Raw genomic sequence first — 13,025 nt, 5'->3', positions numbered from 1 at the left:
TTGTTTTAGGAGAAAAGTCATTGTAGATCATTTTCTACCATGCCAAAAAGTTTAAGCAGAAAGAGAACAATTTATGAAAATGGGAGAAAGATGAGCAGAAGCAGCCAGCTGGCACCATTTTGGAGGATTGCATGCAAATCAAGTTATTCTGTGCTTTCCAACACTTTCCAAATTCTCTTGAAACCATACTTAAAGCTGGATAGCAACTCTATATGAAGTCATCAGTGATATAAATACAGAAAGCACTGTGTTTGGTAGAATAATGCCAGAGACTGACAGGACAAAAAGAAAACAAAAACAAACAAACAAAAAACAAGACAATTAACTTTCCATAAACAGTTGACTTGGTGTTGAGTCAACACTCTTCTTTGTAAATAGCAGTGTAGCAGGGAATAAATAACAATCATACATTTCCAATACATAAACCAGGCTGGTCTACTTTAAGAAACAACAGTCTTTTCCAGTTTTCTTCTTACAACACAGGCAAATAAATTCTTCAGTAACCTGAGCACTTTACTTTGGCAATCAAGCAAAGTTCCTTGTCTACAAGGTTTAAATAAGTTTTACATAACTTTTGGTACTTTACCAACTTAATGTACTTCTGCAAAATTCTGGCTACAGGATATCATGTTTTGAGGGATACTTGGTTTTCATTTCTTGCAGGCTATTTCCAGGCATTCATTACAACTTCCATATCATGGCCAGAAAATTCTGTATTAAAAGCCTCATTTTTTTTCATTTTAATTTTCATTTAACTCCTATGTGAGTACTAACACAAAGTAACTCTTTACTACCTACTTTGTATTTTCTTCCCTTATTGATAGTCAAGTCACCCTCCCTTTTAAAACATGTATAAATAAATATTTTAATTAAATGTTTTATTATTCTACAATGGAAAATAGAAAAAAGGCATGGAGAGAATGTTTTCAATATAATTTATGCATAAAGGTGTACATGTATAAATGGATATATATATGTATGTATTGAAATGTTATTTGTATATAAGCAGAACATAGATCGGTAGATCAATAGATAGATAGATAGATAGATAGATAGATAGATAGATAGATAGATAGACAGACAGACAGACAGATAGATGACAGGGAGATATAAATAAGGTCAAATAAGCATTTGTATTTTTTATATCCTTTTCTAAAGTGTCCTGGCTTTAATCATATATGTGTTAAATGATGCATAGTCAAAAGATGATCAATAGGACAGGCTCCCTAAAAATTCAATTGAGAGCAGTTTTTCTTTCTTTTCTTTTCTTTTCTTTTCTTTTCTTTTCTTTTTTTTTTTTTTTTTTTTTTTTTTTTTGTATGCAATGAGAACCATGTCATACAATTCCTGGCCCTCTTCTTTAATGTTTCTGGAATAGTAAGCAAAATTAAAAGCAATTGTTTGACAAACTATGAGCACTCATTCAAGAGTAAGTTTTCTATTTTTATATGTGCTTTCAGTCCATTGGCAAGAATTGCCATTCTTTTCTTTTAAAAGCTCTTTAACTTCTTATCCTCAAACTCAAGAGATATCTGGATTCTTAGTTTTTCCTTACTGACATTTAGTACAAACCTACTTAATATTTCCAGATTTTTCAAGGCAGTGTGTCAACTCCATACACTTCTGATTTTTTTTTATCAGAATTTTATCTTTTTGTAGATATTTGTTTTCTGTAATCACTGAGATCTTTATGAGAGTGGACTAGCTTCTTTTGCATCTTTGGATCATCCTAAGCTAACTAGAATAACATTGTATCATCTCACTAATGCACTGCAAGCACTACACAGCAGGCACTAAAGAAATTCCTCAGCAGATTTCACTCTGTGTGTGTCTGTTTATGATAATCAGCCAAACATGCAGAAAAGAACATCCTTAATACTACAATTTTAATACAAGACTGGAGAAATGATGCAGTAGTTAAAGTCTTTTCCAGACCATATTAGGACCAGAATTCAATCCAATACAGAGGACCCAAATAAATAGGTAGGAACTCCTTTCACTCTGTTTTAATCTTTGCTCTGCGGCTGTGAGATCAGGAGGATTTCTAGGATATGCTGGCCCAGTAGTATATACTAGGTTCAGTGAGAAAACTCATCTCAAAAAAAAAAAAAAAATGAGGTGAGGAGCAATTAAGGACAATACCCTACATTGACCCTCGACATCTGGCCTCCATTCACATATAAACCTGAGTGTACACACATGTGAAGACAAGTATATAGACACATAAACATAATATTTGTACCACACGCATATGAATGCACAAACACACACACATACACACACACACTTAAATAAACATTGATTTTTAAGTTAGAGAAAAAAATAAAACTGATAAAATATTTCCTTTCCCACTATTGAGACTTTCAGGAATCTTTCTATTCTTTTGTGAGTCTATGTATCCTGCAGCTAAGTTTTACAGTTTGTTCTCAGTGCAAAAATTTAACGCTGATAAAGTTGTCTAGGTCATTGTATATTCTAGAATATGCTCATGATCGTGACTTGAAATCTAATTTTGTTGTGAACATGTGAGAAAGCATATCTGCTGCTCTTCCTTGATCTGCTGAAGCAGTTCCCCTTGTACTAATTGCCTCATTGAGCATATCCTCCTTTTGAAATGTCATTTCACTCGTTAGTATGCAGTACAGACAAAGACCAGATTTGTATCAGCACACAATTTTAAGAGATACATGGATGTGGGTAAGTTATACATCATATTTCAGTTCATTTAATTGTAAGTGAAATGCATATATAAAAATTCAGCAGCACTGTTATAAAATCAATTACATGCAAAATCTATTAATGTTGACATAATCTAAAAGCAAAGGTCCACCATTTCCACAATTTTAGTAGGATTTATGATCAATACATTCTGTCCAAGATTATGTCACTTTTCGAGTTCATTCTCATAAACTACTGAAGTAAGATTTAATAACTCCAATTTGGACATCTTTACTTAAGTTTTAAATTTTATAGATGTATTTTTGAGTATATTCCCCTACTTCATGCTTCTTTCCCTTCCCTATCTCTCCTTTTCCCTTCAATTAATCTCTTTTCACAAAAGACAGTTTTGATGTTACTTGTATGCCATATATCTATACATGATTTTATGTACCTATATTATATCAAAGAATCACAAAAGAGAGAAAAGATGTAACGTTTGTCTTATGAGATTGTCTTAACTCATTTAATATCTATAGTTGCTTGCATTCCCATCTGAAAGACATGACTATGTTCTTCTTTCTGTCTGGAAAGGATTAGATTATGTAGTTTTATATCTATGTGTGTATAGATAGAAGAAATATCACACAGGTTTATAAATGTCTCTGAAATATATTGTCTTGACACTCTTTGAGTAAATACTCAGGAGTGGTATAGTTGTTTCATATGATAAACCTATTGTTAGACTTTTGAGAACCCTTCATACTGACTTCCAGAGAGGCTGGACTAGTTCACATCCCCACCAGAAGTTTAAAGCATACAACTGTGGATTAGTGGAGTCTGGACACATTTTATTTCACATGAATCTATTTGAAACTGTGGTCAAAATAAGCAGTTAGTAGAGAAACATTATAATACTGTGCATATTTTACATTTGCAGTTTATCTTGGGGAATCATGAATTATTTTGTGGATAATAGGATAAACACTTTACTTTACATAAGAAAAGCAATTCCCAGAAATCGTAGTCTTGGGGAAGGAGGGATAATTTTAGCTGTTCAAATTTCTTTCTGCAGATCTTCTAGTTGCTGTTCTTTGATCTTTCCTCATGGGAGATCTCATAGTCTGAAAGATCACACATTTCGCAGCCTTTCTCAGCACTGTCTCTTCTCTGTGCCTTCTCCTTTCACATTTCTCTTGTGGTGCTTTCTTTGTTCTACTTATGTTTCCTGTTGTGTATGCTGTTCTTCTGTTCTCTGATTTATGAAAATATTGTCTTCAGTACATATTCTATAGTGTTTGTGAGTACATGTTTATTTCTGTACTGGACATTAGTACAGAAGATAATGAAGCAAATTTAAATTAAAAGGGAGTAAAAGTAAATTAAAAGTGAAAGTAAAAAGATGATCATTTATTTCAAAAGTTATGACTAGACACTAATACAGTAGATTATTATCAACATATGTGTGGATTTATGTCAAACAACTGTAATCTGCAGTAAATAATACAATTACTATTAATTATATGGCATGTAAAACATAATTTTTGTCTCAAATGTGAGACAGAGTTCGAATTCATTATTTTTGTATTAGATACTTCACTGAATTTTCTTTATTTGATTTCATGTTAGCCTTTGTCTTAAACGAGATGATCATATGTAGAAGTTTATTTTGTATCCTATAATATTCCCTTGATCCGTTTTTCTAAACTTATGACACCAATGCTGTCCATGCCCACAATTATAGTACATTTTAATATTTAGTAGTGCAAGTGTTCAAATTTAGATGCTATTCCTTAATATTTTATAGTTTTAATCAACTTTTAGAAGAAAAATGCTTTCATAATTTGTCTATTCAGGTAACAAAAATTATCAAACATTCATATACACAGAGACACACAAACACAAAATTAGCTATTGTAAGTAAAACTAAAACCTAATATCTACTTTTAAACTATTTGCTAAATAAGATATAGAGATATGGGTCAGCTATTTCATATACACTACTTCTAAGGCTAGAGATTATTAAGAAAGAGGGTGAAATAATTATATGAATAAAGGACATTGTCTATAAGAAAATTATCTTCTGAAGATAGCAGGGATACTGCAGATATGAACTTACAGGGATTGTGACATAACACATAAGATACAGGCACTAACATGTAGTCTGCTGAATGTAAGGATTAAGGTATTTGCCAAAGCAAAGAAGATTAAATGTGGGAAATGGTCTTTTGGCAAGGTATGTTTTTATCGGTTATTCAGTCAAGGCAAGGAAGAGCCTGTTCCTCTTTTTAGTTGATTATGAAAGGTCATGTTCTAACAATTCCCAGATGGGGGCGTTTTCTCTAAGGCTTGCCACAGTGTACTGCTTGATCCTCCTCAGCTTTTTCCCACATCCTCTATCTTTCCTCCCACAAAATATTAATTTTTAATTGTTCATGGCCCATTTAATAAAGCTTAAAGTTAGGACAATAAGTTTATGTAGTCGGTTTTTCAAGTTCAGGTACTGTTCATTTTTTAAAAAGAAAGTTGACTAAGAGTCGCACATTATGAACAAAACATGTGTGTTCAAACAGAAATGCTGATTTTATTCTCCTTTGTCTCTGTTTTAACTGAGTTCAGGAAACTAGTTAGCATCTCAGATAAAAGGTAAGCTGTGTTTACAGATTTGCAGCCTGTGGTCAATGGAGAATCATGCAAGATACTCTGGATGCTTTGCCCTGGTCAGTCCATGGATTACATCAAGTCTCAGTGATCTAGTGAACAAAGCTCAGACAAGGCCTCTACCCTGAGACTATTTTTCCTCTAAGCCTGAATAGCTGAATAGCTTCGATTTATGCTGTCTAATATTTATCTTTAGACCAGCATCTTTGTTGATATCAGGCTCAATTTTCTGCTGAAACCACAACCTCTTTCTGATCCTTCTCTCTACCCTTGACTCCTGATTTTGAGTTGTGTTTACAAACACTACCCAAGAGATCCAAAGTCTGTAATCTCTCATACTCATATCTAGAATAATAGCAATTATATATTATATATTCTGGCAATTATATGGATTCTATTTTCATTCTAAAATCCTTAATGCATTCCTGGTGGTAAGGTATTAAATAGTATCTTCCTGTTTCAACTTGATTGCTCTAAGTGCTATTTGAGTTTTAATTAACCTAAAATAATCACCTATGTTCTTTGTACTTTTGATTATTTAAGGAACATTAACATGAGTGGTCACATTCTACCTGCTCACAAGTCCTGAAGCCAAAGCAGGATTAAGGATTTGAGAGATTTTTTTCTTAGCAGATCTCCTTCCTTCTGTTCAGTCAAACTGATCTTTGCTAAACCAAAGTTCTTCGTATGAGACCAATGTGCTAAATTAACCATAATCTACCTGAAACCAGTGGTCCCATGATCTTATATCAGAGGTCAGATAGGAGTTTTTTTGTGGTTTATGTCTATTGTTCACAGATAAAAAGTCACAGGCATATATTATAGTGTTCAGTCATTTATGTATGCTACATAAAACAAATATTTTTCACCTATTTGTGACAGAAGCCTTTGTATTTATTTTTTACATGAATATGTACATATACATGTTTCAGTTAATCTTTATGTAGTTAGATATATTTTCCAACAATGCCCTTATCATTAACTAAAGGCAATATATAGTATATTATATGCCTTCACATTATGATATGAGGCAATCTAACAGATTGTAGCATTCTGGGCTGCCCACTTGGGTTAGATGTCTACTAAAGATTTTGGCTGTTTCTTTTGATGCAGGCTGCTCCTCTTATTTGAGCAGATATGTCTGAAATTTTCAGAAGACCCTCTGTTGTAATAAAGTTTTGGTGGTATAATCTATTTAACTAATATTCTAAACTCCTGGCTCTATCTCTACTCTGTCTCTTTGGGCTGGGTAATATCTGCAGCAAGTTACTATTCAGACATTAGTAACCATGATGCAGACACTTATTAAGTACTGATTAATTTATGGAATAAGAGGCCCTCATGTCTATTATTAGGTTAGCTATTGTAGTGATAAGTAGAAAAGAACTGAAGAGTAGGTAAGCAATTATAGTAAGAATAGTGGTTAATATCAGATTGTTAGATGGAAGTAAAGGAAGGGAGTATACATGGGAATAGGAATAAGAGAAGAGAAAAAAACAGGATGAATACATAGGGGTTTGAGTTAATGACAAACTAAAAAGAAGAGAGAAAGATGTTTTAGATATCACAAACCAAGTCTGTCTCTAGGCTTTAGGGAAATAACTGTAAGAAAAATGGGCAGAAGCTAACAGCTTCTGGGACAGGCGGGAGCCACAGAGCTTCTAAGGCAGCCCCCTTTTCCGGCCCCAGACATCCAGCCACTTTCCCGGCCAGAGGATAGGTGTCCGCCCAGCCCAGGAGCGCTTTGCCTGAGCATCAGCAGTGGACATCTTGGTTCCAGGACTCCTCCAAGTGTATTCTGCACAGGTAAGAGTGTAGAATACAGAAGCTAACAGCTTCTGGGACAGGCTGAAACAACTCAGCTTCGGGGACAGGTCCTGTTTTGGGCCTTCATCTTCGGCCATGAGGGAGGTCCAAAAGCCAGATATCTGTGCACCTTCCCTGTAAGAGGAGAGCTTGCCTGCAGAGAGTGCTCTGACCACTGAAACTCAGAGGAGAGAGCTACTCTCCCAGGTCTGCTGATAGAGGCTAACAGAATCACCTGAGGAACAAGCTCTAACCAGAGACAACTAAATCAACTAACTCCAGAGATTACCAGATGGAGAGGGTTAAACGTAAGAATCTTACTAACAGAAACCAAGACCACTCACCATCAGCAGAAACCAGCTCTCCCACCTCACCCAGTCCAGGGCACCCCAACACACCCGAAAAGCTAGACCCGGATTTAAAAGCATATCTCATGATGATGGTAGAGGACATCAAGAAGGAATCACTCAAAGAAATAAAGTAGAACATGGCTAAACAGGTATAAGATCTTAAAGAGGAAGCACAAAAACCCCTTAAAGAATTACAGGAATACATGACCAAACAGGTGATGGAATTGAATAAAACCATCTAAGACCTAAAGAGGGAAGTAAACACAATAAAGAAAACCCAAAGTGATGCAACGCTGGAGATAGAAACCATAGAAAAGAAATCTGGAACCATAGATGCAAGCATCAGCAACAGAATACAAGAGATAGAAGAGATAATCTCAGGTACAGAAGATTCCATAGAGAACATTGGAACACCAATCAAAGAAAATACAAAATGCAAAACAACCCTAACTCAAAACATCCAGGAAATGAAGGACAAAATGAGAAGACCAAACCTACAGATAATAGAAGTAGATGAGAATGAAGATTTTCAACTCAAAGGCCCAGCAAATAACTTAGACAAACTTATAGAAGAAAACTTCCCAAACCTAAAGAATGACATGCCCATGAACATACAAGAAGCCTACAGAACTCCAAATAGACTGGACCAGAAAAGAAATTCCTCCCAACATATAATAATCAGAACAACAAATGCACTAATTAAAGATAGAATATTAAAAGCAGAAAGGAAAAAGGGTCAAGTAACATATAAAGGCAAGCCTATCAGAATTACACCAGATTTTTCACCAGATACTAATTAAGCAAGAAGAGCTTGGACAGAGGTTATACAGACACTAAGAAAACACAAATGCCAACCCAGGCTACTATACCCAGCCAAACTTTCAATTACCTTAGATGGAGAAACCAAAGTATTCCATGACAGAACCAAATTCACACATTATTTTTCCACAAATCTAGCCCTTCAAAGGATAATAACAGGAAAAAAGAAAATCCAATACAAGGACAGAAACCATGTCCTAGAAAAAGAAAGAAGGTAATCCCTCAACAAACCTAAAATAAGACAGCCACAAGAACAGAATGCCAACTTTAACAACAAAAAATAGGAAGCAACAATTACTTTTCCTTAATATCTCTTAATATCAATGGACTCAACTCCCCAATAAAAAACATAGACTAACAGACTGGCTACAAAAACAGGACCCAACATTCTGCTGCTTACAAGAAACACATCTCAGGGAAAAGGATTGACACTACCTTAAAATGAAAGGCTGGAAAACAATTTTCCAAGCAAATGGTCTGAAGAAACAAGCTGGAGTAGCCATTCTAATATCTAATAAAATCGACTTCCAACCCAAGGTCATCAAAAAAGACAAGGAGGGGCACTTCATACTCATCAATGGTAAAATCTTCCAAGAGGAACTCTCAATTCTGAATATCTATGCTCCAAATACAAGGGCAGCCACATTCATTAAATAAACTTTAGTAAAGCTCAAAGCACACATTGCAATTCACACAATAATAGTGGGAGACTTCAACACACCACTTTCTCCAATAGACAGATCATGGAAACAGAAACTAAACAGGGACACAGTGAAACTAACAGAAGTTATGAAACAAATGGATCTAACAGATATCTATATAACATTTCATCCTAAAACAAAAGGATATACCTTCTTCTCATCACCTCATGGTACCTTCTCCAAAATTGGCCACATAATTGGACACAAAACAAGTCTCAACAGATACAATAATATTGAAATTGTCCCATGCATCCTATCAGATCACCATGGACTAAGGCCGATCTTCAATAACAAAATAAATAATAGAAAGCCAACTTTCATGTGGAAACTGAACAATACTCTTCTCAATGATACCTTGGTCAAGGAAGGAATAAAGAAAAAAATTAAGGACTTTTTGGAGTTTAATGAAAATGAAGCCACAACATACCCAAACTTATGGGACACAATGAAAGCATTTTAAGAGGAAAACTCATAGCTCTGAGTGCCTCCAAAAGAAACTAGAGAGAGCACACATTAGCAGCTTGACAACACACCTAAAAGCTCTAGAACAAAACAAAGCAAATTCACCCAAGAGGAGTAGAAGACAGGAAATAATCAAACTCAGGGGTGAAATCAACCAAGTGGAAACAAGAAGAACTATTCAGAGAATCAACCAAAGGAGGAGCTGGTTCTTGAGAAAATCAACAAGATAGATAAACCCTTAGCCAGACTCACTAGAGGGCACAGGGAAAGCATCCTAATTAACAAAATCAGAAATGAAAAGGGAGACATAACAACAGATCCTGAAGAAATCCAAAACACCATCAGATCCTTCTACAAAAGGCTATACTCAACAAAACTGGAGAACCTGGATGAAATGGACAAGTTTCTAGACAGATACCAGGTTCCAAAGTTAAATCAAGATCAGGTTAATGATCTAAACAGTCCTATATCCCTAAAGAAATCAAAGCAGTTATTAATAGTCTCCCAACCAAAAAAAGCCCAGGACTAGATGGGTTTAGTGCAGAGTTCTATCAGACCTTCAAAGAAGATCTAATTCCAGTCCTTCACAAACTATTCCACAAAATAGAAACAGAAGGTAATCTACCCAGCTCATTCTATGAAGCCACAATTACTCTGATACCTAAACTACAAAAAGACCCAACAAAGATAGAGAACTTCAGACCAATTTCCCTTATGAATATCGATGCAAAAGTCCTCAATAAAGTTCTCACTAACCGAATCCAAGAACACATCAAAACAATCATCCATCCTGACCAAGTAGATTTCATCCCAGGGATGCAGGGACGGTTCAATATACAGAAATCCATCAAAGTACTCCAGTATATAAACAAACTCAAAGACAAAAACCACATGATCATCTCCTTAGATGCGGAGAAAACATTTGACAAAATCCAACACTCATTCATGATAAAAGTCTTGGAAAGATCAGGAATTCAAGGCCCATACCTAAACATGATAAAAGCAATCTACAGCAAACCAATAGCCAACATCAAAGTAAATGGTGAGAAGCTGGAAGAAATCCCACTAAAATCATGTGGTTGATTGTGAGGATGTGGGAAGCACTGGAGAAAATGAGCTGTAGAGAGTAGAGGTGAAGAAAAAGGCAGAGCAATGCTACATGGTTCATTTAATGAAGAATCCCTCAGGTTATACTTTTTTTTTTCAGAGGACATGGGACATCTGAGAGCAATGACAGGACAGCCATGTAACTATGGAAACAAGCATAAGTACTCCTGTTTACTATTTAATTCTTCATAAATTGATTAGGTTGCTTTTAAAGATTAGAAATTTCTGTAAAAGTTAACTAGTAGGTTTATACAAATACACATAACAGGTTGTTAGAAAAAGTGCCACCTCATTAGTATCTTAGAATTGACTAACTGTACTAAAAATGAATAAAGACCCATTAGTATTTATTTTGCATAACACAAAGACAATTATTATTAGCCAAGTAATGGAAATGTACAGAATATCTTTCAATTAAATGTATAGAAATCTTTAAATTACACACAAACAACAGTAGTAACATGATCACCTGCCTTCTATGTACTCTTTCAAATATACATGGCTGATGGAGTCTATTTCATGTTATATTCTACAAATGTTGTCTCCTGACTTTTTCTTTCACAATTAGGCACCTTTGTTATTAACTTAAATCAATGAAGAATATATAGGATAATCTCTTTTAAGCTTTAGTCACTTGGTGAGAAACCTAAATGCTATCTGCTATTTTAATACCCCATAAACACACAATTGTGTATATTTAGACTCTGGAAGTTAAGGAGTCCATATCATTTAAGTTAAGTCCATATCATCTAAATCAACTGAATATTATTTTATGAGGCCCCTTAGCTAAGGCTTAATATTGAACTTTATTTTCATGTCCCATTAACAAAAATCTAACAAAGTAAAACCTTGCTCAAGGCTTCTTAGAAAATAATTTTTTACACACTAAGAGTAACCTAAATTTCTGTTACTTATATTTTTCAGGTATGGCAGTGAAATTTATCTTGTTATTGTTTGTTGCTGCCTTTGTTCCTGTTGTGACTATCAGAGTATGTAAATATTATATGTTACATAACTATATTTTATTTAAGGGTAGGAGAAGGGTGTATCAGTTATTCACATACTTCATATAATGATGCAGTTAAACAAGTCTTATTCTGTTTTATAAAAAGAATTATTTATTTATTCTATGTATATGATTACACTATAGCTATCTCCAGACATATCAGAAGAGGACATTGGATTCCTTTACAGATGGTTGTGAGCCATGTGGTTCCTGTGTATTGAACTCAGAACATCTTGAAGAGCAATCATTGCTCTTAACTACTGAGCTATTTCTTCTGCCCAAACAAGTTCTATTCTTAATACAGCAGAATCACGAATGAAACCAAAAGGAGAAGGCCTAAGTGAACTTTCAAGTTTAGAAGAATTGATGAGGATTAAAGTTCAACTTTCACTTTAACTCATTGGATCCATGTCTATGTCTTTTTTTATAAACAATAAGAAAACAAACAAACAAATAAATAAAGGCAAGCTAGCAAAGGATGTGATAAGGTAGAGAAGGGATGGAGGAAGAGAAAGAAAAAAATCCATAGGCAAGAACTTGTTTACAATTTACCCATGTGTTTTAATAACCAGATCGAAGAAATTAGATAAATAGTATTATTTTTAATTTTCCTCCCACATACCCTTTTTGATTTTAAGAATGTTATAAATCAAAATTAAATATGAAATTGAAAGTTACAACTGCAAAGATGTGTGAGAGATTCAGCAATGGAATCAAGGTATGATGCTTGGATCTAATTGCTCATAAAAATAAAACCTTTGGGCTAGTGATATAGCTCAGTATTATAGCACTTGAATTGTGTGTGTGTGTGATGTCCAGAATAGATCCCCAGGATCACAAAGTAAGATAATGATGGTAATGCTGATGTTGTTAATGATAATGATGACTTCAATATTTATAGAACAAAACCAACATCTTCAGTGGTAAAATAGGTAGAGTGTCCTACAAATTTGTGATCATTGAGTGACAATTCATCATTAGCAACCAAAATAAGGCATGGAAAACTGATCTTAATTTACTTTATCTAATTAAAAAATGACTTAATGTCAATAGATTTTTCTTTTGTAGAACTAGATTTTTTGCGTGACTGTGTATGTGTGTTTCTCATGAGTCACAGGGAGATATTCACAGTGGGAAAAATTACATAATATTATTGTTGAAAGATTATTGTCATCAGCTACTGGAGTGGTGGATTGGTATCAGTATACCATGATGTCCATGTCCCCATGATCTTCTAGGAAGCTGAATATTGAATACCAAGCTTTATGGAAGGTTTCCTTTAACTTCCCTTTGATTCTCTGCTTGTTTCACATCTTTTTTGTGGAAGAACATCACACCACCAAAACTAGAGCTAACATAAAGTATAGGCTGCATTACAAAGGAAAAAGGAAAGTTGGGTAGTCAGTAACCAACATGTGCCTTTGTGACCCGGTAGTCTACGATAATTTAGCCCAA

The 13,025-nt window shown here is 34.5% G+C and overlaps 1 protein-coding gene across 4 annotated transcripts in view; it reads left to right on the top strand.

Moving 5' to 3' along the window:
• The first annotated feature begins 2,638 nt into the window (after nucleotides 1-2,638).
• The window catches only part of Crisp4 (cysteine-rich secretory protein 4), a 31,014-nt gene continuing 20,627 nt past the window's right edge, over nucleotides 2,639-13,025 (top strand). For 2 of the 4 annotated variants that reach the window (XM_006495591.4, XM_006495589.2), the window contains exons 1-3: nucleotides 7,095-7,125; nucleotides 10,665-10,725; nucleotides 11,489-11,553. In XM_006495591.4, coding sequence (XP_006495654.1) covers nucleotides 10,710-10,725; nucleotides 11,489-11,553 — 81 coding nt within the window. In that variant the 5' untranslated portion in view covers nucleotides 7,095-7,125; nucleotides 10,665-10,709. Of the gene's footprint in view, nucleotides 2,698-7,008; nucleotides 7,126-10,664; nucleotides 10,726-11,488; nucleotides 11,554-13,025 lie in introns of those variants that run through there. The other 2 variants (NM_001347047.1, NM_001347048.1) reach the window with 2 other exon arrangements.

This window comes from Mus musculus, chromosome 1 (assembly GCF_000001635.26).
Source record: "Mus musculus strain C57BL/6J chromosome 1, GRCm38.p6 C57BL/6J".
Taxonomy (NCBI): Eukaryota; Metazoa; Chordata; class Mammalia; order Rodentia; family Muridae; genus Mus; species Mus musculus.
Note: the sequence above shows the minus strand (reverse complement) of the source record. Positions and strands in the feature narration are given on the sequence as shown.